The 18,627-nt window shown below is 39.8% G+C and overlaps 1 protein-coding gene across 1 annotated transcript in view; it reads left to right on the top strand.

Moving 5' to 3' along the window:
* Positions 1 to 17,469, top strand: part of LOC118122676 (gamma-aminobutyric acid receptor subunit beta-2) — a 57,051-nt gene extending 39,582 nt beyond the window's left edge. Inside the window, exons 6-10 of the mRNA XM_035179550.2 lie at positions 6,412 to 6,549; positions 9,627 to 9,779; positions 11,608 to 11,852; positions 12,548 to 12,688; positions 12,949 to 17,469. Of these exons, the coding sequence (XP_035035441.1) occupies positions 6,412 to 6,549; positions 9,627 to 9,779; positions 11,608 to 11,852; positions 12,548 to 12,688; positions 12,949 to 13,296 (1,025 nt within the window). The 3' untranslated portion in view covers positions 13,297 to 17,469. The remainder of the gene's footprint in view (positions 1 to 6,411; positions 6,550 to 9,626; positions 9,780 to 11,607; positions 11,853 to 12,547; positions 12,689 to 12,948) is intronic.
* The last annotated feature ends 1,158 nt before the right edge of the window (positions 17,470 to 18,627 follow it).

The raw sequence follows: 18,627 nt of genomic DNA on the forward strand, positions 1-18,627 counted from the left end.
TTGGATCAATCATGATTTCTCACCCCATTTTTTATGGCATTAAATAACAAAAAAAAACGAAAGCTAAAATGAACACTTGTAACGTGTGATAATATTTACTCCCATCCATTAACATGGAGTAGGCAGGGTTTACGACCTTTACTGCAGCCAGTCACCAGGGGGCCATCAAGATGTTTTGGCTTCACTTTTGCGCAGCGGTCACGTCGTCCATCTTGACATGCAGTCAGTGATTGGCACATTCTTGAGAAACAGTTTATCTCCTCCCACATCTCAACAGTGCTGTCCCTCACAGCGAAGAGGATCTACTGATTCAAACCTGCCTCCACTAACCCTGATGGAGCAGAACAGCAGCAGCAGAACAGTAAAGCCCAGAGGACGTGGCCCCCTCAACAGTCCATAACCCTGTGGTACACATTCTGACACCAGAAATTAATTATTAACAAAGAGCAGCCGGGTGAAAATAAGGGACCTGAGGGCTTCCTTGATGGAAATAAATGAATTAGAAAGTCTGTAATATTATCATGGGTCCAGAGGCCCGAGGTGCGGGTTCAACGGTTAACAAGCTCGCGCTCTGTTATTTGTATAAGCCGACTCATAAATTCACTATGAATTAACTTGAACACTGGACTGACAATATTGATTAAATAAAAAGAAAGTGTTAATCTTGGGAAATGTGGACTATTCTGAGACGTGGCCTAAAGCTCAACACAGCAAGGATGATGTTGAAAAACACGGGGTGCGGTCGATACTGAACCTAAAAGTTCTCCCTCCTAATTCAGGTTTTCATCTCGTCTCATTCCAAGTTCATCACGTAGTTTAGCCGCTCCTCGCGACTCTGAATTCAGCGTTGCCTTATCTATAAACATAGACCATAACTTGAGCAGAGAGTGGTGATAAGAATGACTCCGTAGAAATGAAAACCGTATAAGATAGGATACAAAAATCAATTCCTTGTTCATGAGATATTTGTGCCACTATTACTCCAAGGTCTTTATGGCACAAATATACTGCGGCTGTTTGCAGGCTTGTTTTTATCATGAGGCAAAGATAACTTGACTTTAATACCACACTACCCCGCGCTCACGTCCAGAAACAGTGGGAAAGGGTCGGGGTTTGTAACCTTTCAAGCGCGGCCCTGTCAACCCGCGTTTGTTTTGCTGTAACTTGCTCAGCATCTCTTCGATGTAATGTGTAATTCAGGACTGTAGCGTAGTAGGCCACACATGTTTTTTTTACCTCAGAGCAAGGAAATACCATTCGCTGCATTATTTAAGCAGGTTAAGCCTGTGACGTTGTGGGTCAGTGTTACAGTAAAGCTGTTTACTATGTACATTACACACACCGCTGTGCTGTAGCTCTACCTCCACAGGAAGCAGATTCGAGTAAAAGATGCAACCTTGGCTGCATAAGTAGCAGCTGTGCATCTTTTTAATAAATCATAACAGGAGTAGGGGTCACTGAGCTGTTGAATAGTGAATACTACACAAGAGCTTTTCTGTCCTGATTAGCAGTTTTAGCTTTAGCATATGTGTGGCTTCAGGTGGCTCTTCTGGAGACACCGAATTCTGGGAATTTAATTGAAGCTGAAACACAAGTTAAGACGAACCTGCAGCCATCGATATATTCACATCCTCCGCGGTCGTCAAAACCGATGTTTATTCGGGGGAGTGTTATTTCACACAGTGGCTCTGCGCTCACCATGAAACCATCATTCCATTACAGCACCTTTACCCGCTAATGGTTATATTTTCTGCACCGGCGATCCACATCATATGGACAGAGCCACTTCCGCTCTCCATCCCTCTCCCCGCTATCTCTCCCCATCGCAGCCCATTTTTAGAAACTGCACACATCCTCTGGGGTGTGCACGGTCTCCACACTCGGGGCTCGCGTGGCTTATTTATTTATCTTTATCTTTAGATGTTCCGTCCCTGTCCAGGCGTGCAGTCAGCCGCGGCTCGCTGTGTACCGCAAAAGGTTTGAAGACATTTTTTTAATTGGACACCAGGAATAACATTAAAGTCCCTTTGAAATGCACGGAATCAAAAATTCATCAGAGACATATTTAAGAGTGGAGCAGGCGGTTGTTCGGGGGTTGATTTGATGTAGGTGTGAGTGGATTTTTTGGTGCCTCCGGTAAGATTGACCTGTGTATTAGACACACAAATAGACAGTATATCACAAGTTTTATTTTTCACACACATTCCCAGAGGGTTCTTTTCAGCGAAAGTTGGCGCAGCAGTAAAAAAAAAAATCTCGATATTACTCTTTATGGTGAATAAAGTAGGGAGCTGTGGCATCTTTTGATTATATGGTGCAGTTTTCTGATGAAATTCATAAACGCTTTGCTTGAAAATCCATCTGTTCTCCTTTGAGATGCAAAGAAAGTTGGATAGAAAAGATTCTTGAGATAGTTTATAGTGTTTTCATGGCCTTTAAAATATTTACTACAGTCACTATGGTGTTTATTACATTGAGTATTATTTTCAAAGTTTTCGTTACAGGTAGTAAGTGTAAGAAGAAAAAAACATTGAAATCCCTGATTATGTTTTGCCCGAGGCAATATCAAAGCCAATGTTTTATCTCCCTCCAAATTCCTTCTTTGCCCATTAAAACAAATCAACTGAGACATTATTTCATACGCCTGATAAAAAGGCCTGGAGTCAGATTTGGCCGGGGAGATATGCCAGAGTCCCAGTTAAATAGCTTTGGTATTGTATTGCTATCTCCTCTGATGCTATCGAGAACAATTTCATTTATTTCTGGCCTGCTCACGCTCCCAGACTCTGGAATCCATGAAGGCAGCCTTTGTGTTAGCGTAAAATACATATTGTCACATTCATAGATTTTTCTTTCTTTCTTTTCTTTTCTTTTTTGTATTGAATGCCAGAATTTGCATCTCGTGCCACCAAAGGGCTAATTCAATTATTTTCATTCCATCATTTCAGAGTTAATAAAAATACTCACACGTCTGTGATGTGCTGCCAATTCGTCCTCCCTTTCACTTAATTTCGTGCAGAACGGGCGTCAGGAGGATCCATCACTGCCAAACACGGTGATGTAATACAGTCATAACAAAAGCGCAGTGAGGCAAAATCAATAATGTAGCAACAATGGAGGACAAAAATATCCTCACATAACTGATAAATAACTGATATTTGCTGGGTTTGCTGCGAGTGGTTTGATCAATGTTGTCGTGTGTTAGCGGTTGCTCACGACAGGAGTTAGCTCGCATGGAGCCGTCCCGTGGAGCAGCTGCGGTGTCCACAACCCCCCAAAGCTCTATATTGACGATTTTCCTTTAAAGACCAATAGGGTCTTTAAAATCAAATGGATGTCTCCATGGATATGTCCTGAGGATTCATCCTCTGAGGAGAATGATTGTTGTAAATGTGATTGCAATCTCTTTACATTTTGATATATCCTGTGTATAACTGGGAATTTGACTCTTTCTCCATTGGAGGCATTAGGGGGAAGGTAACCAATAAAATAAGCTTTCCCACTCAGGGGATGATTCCCCGGGACTAAATGTATTGACTTAAATTTAAAAATTTGGACCTGCAGTAGAGGAGGTTATTCAGTTTTATCACTTAGGAAATGTATCCAAAATTGAGTTATTCCTGTCTGCCCCTGACCCGGCCTTTATTTCATCCCATCTCTACTAATAGAATTTCCCTACACTCGTACACTTAGTAAAGAAGCACTTCATCGTCTGCAGTTTGTTCAACAAGCAGCTGCTGGGCTTTTTGCTGGAACACATTAATCTCATTTAGCCATTTCCCCTTTTTTGACTTATTGGCTTTGGATTACATTTTGGAATTCAATTGATTACCTCTTATGTAAGGTGATGCGGATGATCATGATATACGGCTACACTAACCGCCTGAATCATTTTTTGAGAGACAAAAAATGTTGGTACATTTCAATGCGGAACACACTCAATTCCACTTTCATTAAGAGGAAGAAGAGATGTCAGAGTGTGAGGGTGTTGCCACAGAAGAGTCTGCTTTAATAATTCAGAGCAACTAAATAGGTCACACAACTATTAATTAAGGAGAAAGAAGTATAGAGGGAGAAGGAAACGGGGGAGGAAGAGTGAAAGATATATAGTTATGACAGAGAAACAAGCGAGAAGAGAGAAGGAGAGGGATGTAATCAAACGGGAAAAGAAAGTGGTGGTGGGAGAGAGGGAGAGAAAAAGATGCAGCAGCAGAGCACCAGAGGAGGAAGAGGAGGGGGAGAGAGGAGGTGTGATATAATGGTCTACATTTTATGCACTAATCAATGAAAGAGCGTGGGAGTTCCCTTTAAATTGTTCTGTCAAACATGCTTTTATTCATCATCCTGCCCGGCCCCCGTCATCAGCGCCTTCCCACACACACACACACACACACACACACACCACACATACACACACTCATACAAATCCAACATGTTAATTCACTTCCTTGCTGTTAAACCTCCCCATCATCAGCATTTGACAGAGTAATAGTCACGCAGTCTAATGGAAAACAGAAGTCAACTTCCGTGCCTGCAATCAGTCGATACAACAATAATCGCTCGGGCCAATTCTACAAACATGCATGCAAATCCCCATTGCAGCGAACATGCAGTCCGAACAACTACTGCAACCATCACAGATGATTACTTTAGTTGCATGTTGAGAAAAAAAACCCATCACAAATGTTGTTTAATCCGTCCCCTGCTGTTCCCATAAAATGTAAAAAGCCTGCAACAAAGGTACCTTGAGAGGGATTAGACGTTTTTATCAGTTTTACGATGTAGATATTGGGCTGTTTGTCCCGAGGCAGGGAGGAGTACTGCAAGTCGTGGCCCTCCTCCTTCTCAGAAGAGCGAGTTCACACTTCAGTTCACCCGTCGTGACGAGCTGTCAGAGCTCTAAGATAATAAACCACTGCTAGCTTGCCATGTTAAAAAAAAGATACAGCCTCCTACCCACGATGCAGTACAGCGTTACAAAGGTTTTGTATCACTAAAGAAGGTGGATATAGAAAAGTAATGCTGTAAATGTCTTAAAAACAAGATCATCGATTTACATGTGGCTGCGTTTGATTTTGCATGAAGACGTCTGGTGTGGCGCAGGAAGACCCGAAAGCAACTTGAACTTAAAGAGTCATTAGACAAACTTAAAAACAGTCCTTTTTTTGTATTATTATTGCTTTTCAAATTGCTGTTTTCGTAATAATTGTAACAGGGTTTTAATGGTGAGCCACCCTTCTGGAAAAAGTCCCCGAACCCCAGCTGCTTCCCGTCCCTCTCCGTCTCCTCGTTCCTCTTCTGCCGCTGAGACCAGTGCCTTTATGCCCTGAAGTCAGCAGACATGACAACTGCACCCGGGCAGACAGTAGGTGGTGGATTATGCAAGAGCCAAGTTTCGTGGTCTTTGGTTGAGATTAATATTAATGGACTCGCTTCTTGTCCCTTTGCAGAGTTTTTATTGAGTTTTAGTGGTGAAAATTGAGGCCAAGCCTGGTTATTTAATCATTCTTGTGCCTGGTGTTAATAATTTAGTTGCTCATGGGATGAACATAATAGAGTTGACTCATATATATATTTAGTCATATATGTAAAGGGTTTCACCGGTTACTGTATGGAAGGTTGTATGTTTAACAGCATTTCATAATTTATGGTTTTAACAGGCTTTTTCATTATTCAGTCATTGTCAGGGTACAGTAGGAAGACATCAGTGTGCCTTGCTTAAGGGTCCCTGGAAAGGATGTGGCTTCGAACAAGGCTTACTCGCCCACTGTGTGTGTGTGTGTGTGTGTGTCTGTGTGCTTGTGAATCAAGGTTTAAATGCACCATTTGTCCCGAGTGTTTCCAAGGTTATTACATGATGGGGTCAATATGAGTGGAGAGCGCACAAGTGGATCATTTTAAATCTAAAATAATAATAATGATAACAGGTGATACTAAGTCATGCAGGTACTTGGTGATAAAAAATACAAAAGAGAAGATTTTTGAAGCACCGATGTCGAGTGAATAATTATGAGATCGCTTCTACTTGACAGTGTCAGGTAAATGAGTTTCCTGCTCCTGACCTTCACTCATTCTGTCTAGTCCAGTTTTACGTGTATATGTAATTACTGAAGTATAAACTGATCTGGCACTAACCAGAAATAATAAACAAGTGCATTTGAAGTAGGATTTCCACTTAATGAATATCAACAGGACTTTTAAATAAAAACTGTACATCAGAGTCATTCTCTCCTTGTTGTTAACCACATATTTTCAATCAGTGAACCAACGACCAAACGCTGTGTTGTCAAAATGTGAAATTATGACAAATGCACGCTAAGTGATGAACTGACTGAACTGTGCGAGATCCAGATGGGACGTGGTTATAAACATCTCCAGTCAGACCATTAATGATGCCGTTCTCTGTCTCAGATGGTTACACAACAGATGACATCGAGTTCTACTGGCGAGGAGGACACAACGCCGTGACGGGGGTGGACAAGATTGAGCTTCCCCAGTTCTCCATTGTGGATCATAAGCTCATCTCCAAGAACGTCGTCTTCTCCACGGGTAACGTCCTGAGCAGATTGAAACGCATGAATCAACACAGTCGTAAAACAGACAAGTGGCTTTTGTTAACGAAATGCAGCAGGTTGAAAACACAACACCAGGAAAATATATATAATGCCGCCTAACATTATCATCACTACAAATATTATCTTGACGTTTGTATATTAAATTTAAGTAGGCCCTTATTTTACTTTGACATTAATTATATAATGTATATATTGCGGTACTTAGGGTTATTGCATTTTATTATAATTACATTCCGTCAAAGAAGAAAAGAACTAAAGAAAAAAAAAGGGGAAATTGCAATTCATATCACATTTACTGCAAAGAAAAACAGCATCTGCTAATTTTCAGGATTGCAAGATGTTATGTGAATATACAAATGTACATAAACAACGTTCAAATGAAACAATAACCTGGGAGACTGAAGTCACCATGACTTATTTACCAGCAATAAACACAAACACTGCTGTCTGATGCAGTGACACATTCATTTCTTTTGCATTTTCATATCCCTGAATTTGTCATGCAAGTAAGCAATTGTATGTGGGACAGCGGTTCTGCTGAAGAGCTTCTGAGGAGGCGACTGTATTGAATATAACTGAAACATTAACACAATAGGAACATAGTGAGTCCAGCTACGAGAGTATGTTTTCTCTTCAGGGGACACACATTCAACGCAATCTTATTAAAAACATACAACATGTATGTGTGCGTACCATTGCTTAGCATGCAGGTACAGTAAGTCATCCTAAATGTGTCCCTCCGATGTTATTACCTAATGCAGCGATATGGTAGACGGGGGATTTCCTTTTTAACACACTGCCTGTTGAGATATGGAGAAACCAACCTGGAGGTCACGCAGAAATGCCGACATCAGCACAAGAGCTGGAGCATTTATCCAATATAAGTGTCATAAGTGTCGTGTTTCACTCCAAGGATACGCTATGTCATTGTTGCTCTTATGAATAATACATTTTCACCATTGCCCCAATGATTCTCTTGGTGGCTCATTCTAACATGAGCTAACGGAAATAGAAGATCTAAGTGGTGGTATTCCTAGAGCAGCTTGTTGGTGCGTTCATTTAAAGGCCCCATATTGTACAGAGTTTGATTTTCGTGTTTGTTTTTAATTATAACATTGAATCCAAAAAGGTGCAACATCAACACAGTGAAGATTTCAATGCCCTCATTCCACAGAGATATGCACAAAACCCTCAATCAGGAGCCACACCTCTAAATAACCTTGTGATGTCACAACTATACAGGCACCGCCCTCAGCTCTGCTCTAAGCTCCACCCACCCAGACCCACCAACCTTTCAGGAAGTGGTAACCTGTTCTCGATTAAGGACTCATTTGTTCTCCCTCTCCAACAATCTTTTAAGATTTCCATAACCCTATATTCTTCTTAAATGTATCTGTACTTTCAAGTTTTCCATTTTATCAATCATGTTATTGTAGGAGTTACACTGAAACCAGCTATTATTACGGCTGTGTGTGTGGACTGCAAACTTGTTTACACACAGTTAAGGGATAAAATCCACCGACTAGAGCTCTGCAGAAAGGATAAGCTGCTTGATGGATTTGTCTCCGTGGCTGCTGCCCAGGCAAAGCATGCTTCATATATGTGATTCTACTCTTACAGTTCCACTTGTCCGATCAATCACATCCCTTATGTCCACAACGATCTCAGATTCTCCTGCCACACACGCTCCCCTGGCTCCCCTCGACTCACACTGGCCTCACACCGGTCCGCCCGGAGGGGAGTGGCTGATGTTGCCAGATGATCCCGGCCCCAGGGTCGAGTGTTAAGCTCCTCATTAAATCCAGATTTTAAGTCTAAAATTGACCATTTAATTTAATTCACGGACTGACCTTCAACATTTGTGTTTACCTGCTTCTCCCAAGCTATAACAGTAGATGGCAGCTAATTACCCGTGGCTCACCTGAAGATACTCAGACAGAAAACACCCTGTTCTGTCATGTTCTCCAGAGCGACGCGTGAAAGAGCAGATGTGAAACAACAGTTTTGTTACTTCTTCTTTTGTATACATCAAAACTTAATAAAAGTGCAGAAATATGAGATCTTTAAAGGACTCAACCCTTTCAAGTGACTGCAGACTGTATGTTGCACTGTATGTGTGTTCCAGCTCTTCTTGTGGTGCACCCCCCACCCCCCCCCACCATCCAGTCGTAATTTGGTTGAGCAACTAAAATCAAAACACAGCCCAATTCCCAAAGGAGAAAAATGTGTGTGCTGATACAGTTTTCCCTTCACCAGAACCCTGTTGTGGGCTCATTTCAAATAGAGCAGAGATAAGCACAAAAAAAGAAGAACTCTCAACAGACAAACCATCAAATCCTCAAATATTGAGCATAAACACAGACAGTGGAGAACAGGTAATTCTGGCGAGTGCTGATGCTTCAGTTCAGTGGAGACAACAAATATGGGTTTCTTACTGAGAACTTCTGTAATAGACGACCCATGAATAAGGGATTATACTCAGAGTGGGCCAGAGTTTCTCTCCTATTGTACGTTATTATCATTTAAAGTATAGGAATCTACATTTAGGACGTCATACACTATTGCAATACTGATAAATCTAACTAAAGACAGTGTTAATAGTCAATCAACTGGGTTTTTTGTGTGGTCATTCACAGAGCAAAAATGTCTCTGAAAAGTGAGGGATTTGATACAAGCTATTTGAAAATGTCCTCAGGCTTAGGGAAATTGCAAGAGGGATTTTTCAATATTTTCCTTTAAATCAATTCCTATCCAATCTCCTTCCAACAACACACTTTTGTTGCTGGTTATCATCAAAACAAACAGTCTGAATTTAACGTTACCTCGACCACAGTGGCCAGAAGCCATCAGCAATTATCTGACACATTTTTTTTGTAGCTTGCTTGGATAACTTGATTTTCCCAAAATACACACCGTCTCTCTAAAATAACATAATCAGAAAACATTCAGTCCCGGAGACGTAGCATCTGTGGCGAATACTGTGAAAATATTTCCCCTAACGCCGCCTCCACTTTCTATTTCTATGTGTCCTCGCCTGTCCTCTCTCTGCAGGTGCTTACCCTCGTCTGTCCCTGAGTTTCAAGCTGAAGAGAAACATTGGCTACTTCATCCTGCAGACATACATGCCCTCTATCCTGATCACCATCCTCTCCTGGGTCTCCTTCTGGATCAACTATGATGCCTCTGCTGCCAGAGTGGCTCTAGGTGAGGCCTGCTCACTGAAATACACAGACCGGGAAAATCCATTGGATATATAGATACATTTTTTCACCAATATCTCCTCTTAATACTTACATCATTCATTTGGGAGGTAAGACATGTGTTGTAGAAACCTTGGATGAAAATATGCAACACAAAGAAGGAAAAAGCAAAAGACCTGCTTGATCCTCTGCTGAAAGAATTTCTACTAAACAGCTAAAACATTTTGTCTTGCCACAGATTCCTGTGTCAGGCCTGTGAAGGACATGACTAAACTTTATGCAATTTTCCTTTTCTCAATTTCATTCATTCGTGATTTTTCTCATTTATTAATTCACTTTTTTACCCTTATTCAGTTCCTAAAAAAAGAACTGCACCAATCCACAACTATTTTACTTCTTTAACAATAACTTAGGGCGTTAACACGTTCAAATATCCATCCCAAGACAAGAACTGTTGCTTCTTGGACTAATACATTTCCCGCTGACATATTATGATGGATGACCAACTTCATTTGTTTCCACTCTGAGTTGATAGCCTCTGTGCTTTTCTGAAAGTCACAGTTCTCCCCCCCGTCATCCTCAATTATGTAAACCCTCTCTACGCTTTGAGGTTTGTATCGAGCTCCTGACTTACTCCGCGTTTATCTGAAGCTCCCTGTCTTCTCCTCACCAAATTCCATCCAACCAGCTCCGTCCATCTCTTCTACCCATCCCCTTGCTTTTGTCGACAAGGCAATTTCACTGATTGACGACTGAGCTGCATTTAGTGATCCAGGGGGAAGGCGTGCATGGGATTTAATGAAAAAAAAAAAGAAAAGAAAAGGTAATGCTTCATAATGGAGGCAGGGCAGCCGTGTTGGCAAACACGCGGTCACCCCCCAATCTTCGCCAGATTCAGGAACCACTTTCCTCTGACCTGGTTTCAGGCATTAAAGTGGACCTGTAATAGCGGCAGCACATGGCCACGGCGCTGCAGAAATCCTTTGTTGTTATTGCTAAGCTCTTGCAGCAACAGCTTGGGAGAATTGCCTGAATCCTATTTTGAGCGGTGGTCACCTGACAGCTTGGAGACAGCTGTATAATAATTTAGTAATTGTTTACTTAGACTCTCGGTGGAAATGGCCTTAAATAATTGCGCTGTGTGTGTGTGTGTGTGTGTTCAAAGGAGAAAACAAACAAGTGCATGTGGGAGGATATAAGAGCTGAAAAAAATAAACCCCATTATTTAATCATGTACGGAAAATCACATTTATTTAAGCATTAAAATCTGCCTTCTAATGCCAATTATAATTCAGACGTATAGATTATACAATAGACCCACACGCTGTTGTAAACACAGTTCATCCACGAGCCAGGGCTTTGCTAAATACAGCAGGAATATGAATTTAAATCAATATTAGTACGAGTTAGGGTTTCACTCATTAAAAAGCACAATCTCGAACACATTGATATGCCAAGTCAGTCTGACAGTAACTAACCCCACAGATTGCCTGGTGAGGCAACTTTTCTCAGTCGGAGTTCTCCACTAATGAACAAGACCAAGGTTGACATTTGAATTTCAAATTGCTTTCACCGTTTTAGGTGCACCTCTTTTTTAGCTTTTCTACCAGTGCATGGTCTGAAGCCATGGGGGTGAGACCCTCTGTTTGATTGGTCCTGACGGGTTTAATCAAGCACAGAGTCAAGCTGATATGTTGAAGATATATTGCAGGATCAAAACTGTCATAAAATCAGTCAGAAGAGTCCAGCACGGGTTTCATATGATTAATGCTATCGATTTAATTTGATACAAATGTGGGAGTAAAGTAATGACCATGGTTTTTCACTCTCAGGTATTACCACTGTGCTCACCATGACTACCATTAACACCCATCTGAGAGAGACCCTGCCCAAAATCCCCTACGTCAAGGCCATAGACATGTACCTCATGGGCTGCTTCGTCTTCGTCTTCATGGCCCTGCTGGAGTACGCGCTGGTAAACTACATCTTCTTTGGACGGGGGCCTCAGCGACAGAAAAAGGCAGCGGAGAAGTTGACCATAGCCAACAACGAAAAGATGAGAATGGATCCAAACAGGGTAACAGTATTTTACTTTGTCTCTGCAGTTTGTAGACCTGCATTTTGTTTTCTTTTTGAAAAAGGACTGATGAAGAGGCAAAGTCGTGCGCTGGATGAGCTCCAGTATTCTCAAACTTTCCGTTAATTTCTAAATTCACAGTGTCACATGTTTTTAATAGTTAGCGGGACAATTTAATTTAATTATTCATGAAGCCATGCAAGGAGCTCGGAATAGTTATTAGCAAAGAAAAAGAAATGTCACCAAATCCAAATGGAGGGGTTGACCTAATGTTTCCTGCCCTCTGTGCCAAGCAAAGCCAGGCTAATAAGCTTTCCAGTTTTCTACTCCCAGCTGAAATGAACTGATTGCTTCTTAGAAGAGATGCAAAATGCCCCATCATAACACGAGTGCATATGGACGTGCTGATATCACTTGAATACAAAACACTGACTAAACTGGGGGAAAAAACAGTGGGCGCATTAATAGCCTGTCATCGAGTGAAACACAGACATTTCAATGCACTGATAGAGGATGCATTATTCAAGTGCAGTTGTAAAAAAATGGCAAAGTTCGTGGGCACAAGTTTTTGCTGTTACATCTGCGCACAAGGCTTCAAGAAACTTACATTATTTCCAACTAACACAAACGTGCCTCTTGCCATGATGCTTGATTTGCTCAAGTAACCGTGGCAAATTCTGCTCGCTCGCTTGCAGTGGCTGGTGGGGAGCGTGGTCGGCAGGGACGATACCCTCTATGCAAGAATGAAACAAAGGGAACTTGATGGTCATGACTCAATGTGGGAGCCGATCTTTGTGGATGACGCAGCAATGGGACTGGGGGATCAGAGGAATAAGGTATTGTAGAAACCTAATTATTAAAGAAATCAATTTAATGCAGTATTCTTGTACTTCACACACTTCCCTCGTTTGAATTCTACCAGACAATAGCATTGGTTAGTGATGGAGTTGTGTTTTTTTTTATAATATAACTCCCAAGGACAATTTTCCACTTGTGCTCGGGAGGTAAAACCAAGACAATAAGCTGAAAGACACAAAAGCACTAGATGCTAAAACTAATAAAATGATTCTGTACTGTTTTTTGTTTCCTTAAACAGATGGACCCACATGAAAACATCCTTCTGGGAACCTTGGACATCAAGAACGACATGGGCGTTTCAGAGCTGGCTCTCGGCCTCAACGATCCACGGAATACCATGCTGACGTACGACAGCTCAACTTTACAGTACCGCAAAGCAGGGCTGGCCAGGCACAACTTTGGCCGCAATACACTGGAGCGCCACATGACTCAAAAGAAGAGCCGACTACGGAGGCGCGCCTCACAGCTAAAGATCAACATTCCAGACTTGACTGACGTAAACTCTATCGACAAATGGTCGAGGGTGATCTTTCCAACCGTCTTCTCCTTCTTCAACATTGTCTATTGGCTTTACTATGTCAATTAAAAAAAGAGGAGAGATCATCAGCGAGGGCAAGAACACACAGCAAAATATGTTGCTCATTTCTTGTTTGTATCTGGTTTGTGTGATTTTTATGTGTAACACTGAACTGAATTACTTCTGTACATTCAGGACTGGGTCCATCGTATCTCGGAGTTCGGCATTTGCCGACTTACACGTGAAAACCTTATAGAAGAGAGATTACAAACTTATAAGGTGCCTGTTCCTGACTAATTATTTTAAAATTTTACATATTTTGTGTATTGTGTATCCTGGCATTTTTTTTAAATGTTTGTTTGCTAATTTTTTTATGTTTTTTATTACTTAAGATTTTCAAACTACCCAATTCTTTGCCAAAATACTGTAGTTAGATGAAAAAATATACAAGTTGACGTGTTACTTTTAAATGACAGTTTCATTTGGAACTACTTAAAAGTGCTGATGATCATTTTCTAAGATTAATTATGTCAACAAAACAAAATGTATTGTTACTAGAATTCAAACCGATATCCTCAAGGTCCTCAAGTTCACAATTTACAAAATCAACCTTTTTTGTTCTTTAACATTTCAGAAGTACAAGTAAAAATGATTTCTAAGCATTTTTAAGTTCATAAACTATCTAAACTAAAATTAACTAAACTAACTAAAATGGGATTAAGTTCTATCGACAAAGATCATTCCAAAAAGTCCAGGTCTTAATTCAGATTGCACTCAACGAGCCTGCTGAAGGTCAAAAAAGACGCATGAAACTCATACAGCCAAATCCAGTTTCTTATTCCTGTGTTATGGGTCAAGTTGTTGAAAGAAAAGCTGTTAGAAATATTTCTAATATTCTTTTCTTTAAGAAATTTGGATTTTCTTTAATATTATTATAATTATCAATAGTGGAATTTATCCCAGAGTGCATTTCCATGGAATGTCTTTGGGAGCGACTGTGTCTGAAGAAAGTGGTTTAGTCTTTGAGTTACTCTAAACGTAAACATCACTCAATATATAGCATTTATTTTTCGGGAAAATATGACCAACACAGATAGTTGACAACTGCTGGAAAGACACTTTATTAGTTAACATAATTCTTCCATGGTTCCAGAAGAACACAGACGGTGACGCTCAAATGACTCGACAGGTCCACAGAACGGAGAGAATGCACAAAAAGCACAAAAACCATCAAATATCAGGTGTTGACAATGAGATTTTGTTGGATTTATTTTTTATGCTGATTTTTTTTTAAAATATTTGTTTCTTAAGTTGATACTCTGTCTGAATCTCTTGTAATTACACGTTTAAAACGTTTAGTCATGTATTGTTTACAGATTTACAAAAATGGTTTGATGATCATAAAGGATATAGCCGTGAATCCCAATATGAATTTACAGATTATAGTTGCAGATGATTTACTAATGACGCTGTGCTTCTGACTGTCTTTACAAAGGATTTTGCACACAAGCCGTAGAAAGCCATAGAGGCTGTACCGTAGTTCTACTGATACCTGGTGCTTGTCGCGGCTGTCTTAAGAGGAACTTTATTGATACGACTATTGTCGGTTAAGACTCCGTGGTTAAGTTACAAGGTTAAAATCTAAAAATACAACTAGGGCTGAAACACACAAGTGTGTCACATCCCCCCCCCCCAATACTGTCTGTTTGAATGAAACCTCTTCTCTGTATACGCACTCAATCATTAATCAAAGGGTTAAATGTAAAGAGGTTGTGCCAACATGAGCTTCGTTACAGATGTGGAAAGGAAGAGAAGGCAACTACAAATAGTATATGACGTACATTTCATTTCTTGTCTCATTTGAAAACAACAAAAATGTAACACAAAGGGATAATTTATCCTGATATACCAGTTGTTAGGATTGTTGAGGTGTGAGGGACCATTAATAAGCATTAATATCCAAATTATTAACTTAAAATGTAGCCACCATCATTTATGTGTCACTGCATGCTCTGTACAGTAATAGATTATCTATTTTAGATCACCTTTTTCACAGAATTGTTTCCTTTCATTTGTGCTTTTCTGTTCAATTCACCTCAACTAAGTATACATACATATGTAATTACAGTAGTATAAAAAGTATGTTTGATTGGAACTGCAAATATTGATAATATATATATATATAAATATATATATAATTTTTTTATATAATTAATTATAAGTATTTATGCAATAGTAATAACTATTTCAAAAATAACACATTGATTAATGTTCCCTGCCCAAAAACTGATCAATGTGCAAAACATACAAAACATTCAAGTCAAGTTTGAAATATCGCCTTTCGCCCGTGTTTACATGTTGATCAGCAGAATTAACCATCTTCACACTTTAAGCTAGGTATGGAAAATTGCACATTAAAAAATAGTTATGTTTTTTTTTCCTGCTGTTTGTTTGATATTTCTGGTGATTAAGTTAAGAAAATTATTCTACTTTTTAATTTACTTTCTTCTCAAATGTTGATTTTGTAAGTAAATTAATAAATACACGTGTGTGTGGAGATATCGGAGATCTGAGTTCTAATATGAATTTGATGATTGCCATTGTAAATTTTTCTATAGATAAGCTGATGAACTTAAATTATGACTCTTTTCCCAAAATAAGTGTGTATATACCAGATATAATATTTATTAATCATCAATTAGAGCTTATTATTCTTGTAAATACCTTGTAAACTTTCTATGGAAAGGACAAAAGGACATTTTCAATATCATTTATACTGTAATGTAAAGAGAATGCAAAGGGTGATGTGAAACAATGTAAATGGTTTATTTTAGTGTCACTCGATCACGTTTCTTTTTTTGGAGTTTTTTTGGGGTTTTGTTTGTCAAAGCAAATTTCTTTGGTTTCGCCAAAATGTAAACATGTATTCATGAATGTAGTTGATATTCTTTTGCAGCTTCTACTTGCTGTAATGTGTCAGCAGAACTATAACAATTTCTTGTACCAATGATCTTCTTAATACAGCTTAATGTATACCACCTTTTCGCACACACACACAGACACACACACAAACACACACACACAAAGGGTCCAGTGATAATGAGGCGAGTGATGCCTTTGTATCTGCCCGAAGTTCAACCATCTCAGGTCAGCACAGTTCACACTACAAACAACACAACAACCACAAACCACAACGTAAAACCCAAGAATTGTACATGAGGAAAAGTACCTAGTGAACTCGTTTCACAAGTTTTCTCTGTAATTTATTTGCTTTTTTCTGTGTATAACAGGTCCCACAGAACCATATACAGTGCGTTTACAGCACAAATAGTGTCTTCTTGAGCATAGGCAGAATCTAAAAGGTAAAACATATTTTACAAGTCATTAAGGTACAAAATCCACCTTAGCCATAGACAAGTTTCAAACTACCCGATATAAATATATTTACTAATTTTCAGAATACTACTGTACGTGATATGACGTGGTCTGAGTGTGAGCGTGTGTATGTTGGCCAGAGAGTTTTTCCAAAGCACACCGGCAACTGGAAAGAAAGGTCTGCCTCATAAGTACACTTTGAATATGTGTTTGTACTTCACAGCGCTTTTTTTGTTTCATATACTGTATTTTTATACTTCTATACTCCTGTGTAAAAAAAGAACAAAAAAAAAACACTGCGCACGCTGTTGTTTGGCAAACCTTGTAAATCCAATTTTGGCAATTTTCACATTTATACTATACAGAATGATTTCATTGTCCACAGGGGATTCTGCAGACTTACTGACATTTATGTTTCTGAAATCCTTTCATAGTCCCTTGTACACGGTTGTAAATGGTTTGAAAATGGCGTTTTTTTTCTTCCTAACTCTCGTAAAAGGTACGGTTTTTGGGAAATGCAAGGTTGTCATCAGACGGTAGTTTTCTCTGGAGAGCAAGGACAGACTGACATCCTAAAAGCCGAAAAATGACACATGTTGGTGACAGAGTATGTTTGCACACACTCACAGAAGAAGCCTTAGCCTCCTGCTGCCCTGGACTTCACGCCAAGCAGCATCAATCCTTCTTACCCCTCTCAACACCCTCCACCTTGAAAAAGTCCTTGTATGTGCCACTCACGAGAACATTCCTAGAAACCCTGAGCTGTACCCTTCTTAAAGATAAACCATGTAAAAGTCAGTGTCCATCTTTACTATGAAAACTATGAAAATTAATACATTGTCAATAAATATTGTATACAGTTCTAAATCTGTGTGTTTATTTGGACCCAATTTGAAGAAAGAAGAATCACATGAATCCTGTTTCCAAGTTTTACAATTTGATATGTTATGTATTATCGTTAAAAAAACGCTATGTGTTTTGGATTCCTGGTTGTTGCCTGGGTTCAAATCCCATTTTGGGAATATGATCGTTCTCAAATGTATCTATGAATATGCTTAAACTACACATGTCCACGCTTTGATTAAGCTCTCGTAGTACTTTGTGATAGTTTCATTACTTACTTCAGACCCTTTTTTTAAGTAGCCTATTTACATACCAAAACTTCATGACTTTCACTTTCACTTTTTTCTGGTGAATATTGTAGTCAAATTAGAAACAGGTCCAAGCATAAGTGCAGCCTCATTTAAACACATTTTCAGAACAAAATCCTGTTTAATCAAGTTATCACAGCCGAGCATGTGCATTTATTAAAACAGTTTACACAATCCATCCTGGGGCCATCTGCCACCACTAAATTACTTCTGCAAATTAGAGGAAACCATATAGTTGCCAAAGTATTAAAACTAACAAAATCAGTCAGAAGTGTAACTTTGCAGAGCCATGCACCAGTAGACAGCTACAAACTTTACAGATAAAATGTTCTCACCGTATTATTCATTCTAAAACTAGGTGGCCATGGTAACCTCCTAGTTATGTGGACATGATAAAAGATTTCATGTTTGAAAACCGGTAACGCTGCACCACCACACACTGTGAGGGTTTTGGCTCCAGACAGAGTCATGTGGTGGGAGAAGGAGACAGAACATCCCCGGTTCACATTCTGCTGCGAGCTGAGGAAGCTTTTAATGAGAGAGAGGGAGCAGCTTCTGGAAAACAGCTGTCAATACTGACTGCTGATACGAGGCAGCGCCATGTTTCTGCTGCACCTCTCGAAATATCTGAATTCTCCACTTCTGAGGAAATAACGCCAGGATGAAGGAGATCTCTCAAACGGAAAACTGAAAGCGCTGTCGGGCAAAGACACTGAAACAGTCCCAAGTTCTGGTGTAAGCTCTTTGTTGGCAGCCATTGTGTCATCTCCAGCTTAGAATGCGTGTGTTCAAAATGCATACGTAGCGGCTGTGTAAACTGGCTTAATCAAAAGAATTTGCATCGCATGGCAACAAAGATCTTTTCAAAACCTGC

The sequence above is a fragment of the Hippoglossus stenolepis genome, chromosome 15 (genome assembly GCF_022539355.2).
Source record: "Hippoglossus stenolepis isolate QCI-W04-F060 chromosome 15, HSTE1.2, whole genome shotgun sequence".
Lineage (NCBI taxonomy): Eukaryota > Metazoa > Chordata > Actinopteri > Pleuronectiformes > Pleuronectidae > Hippoglossus > Hippoglossus stenolepis.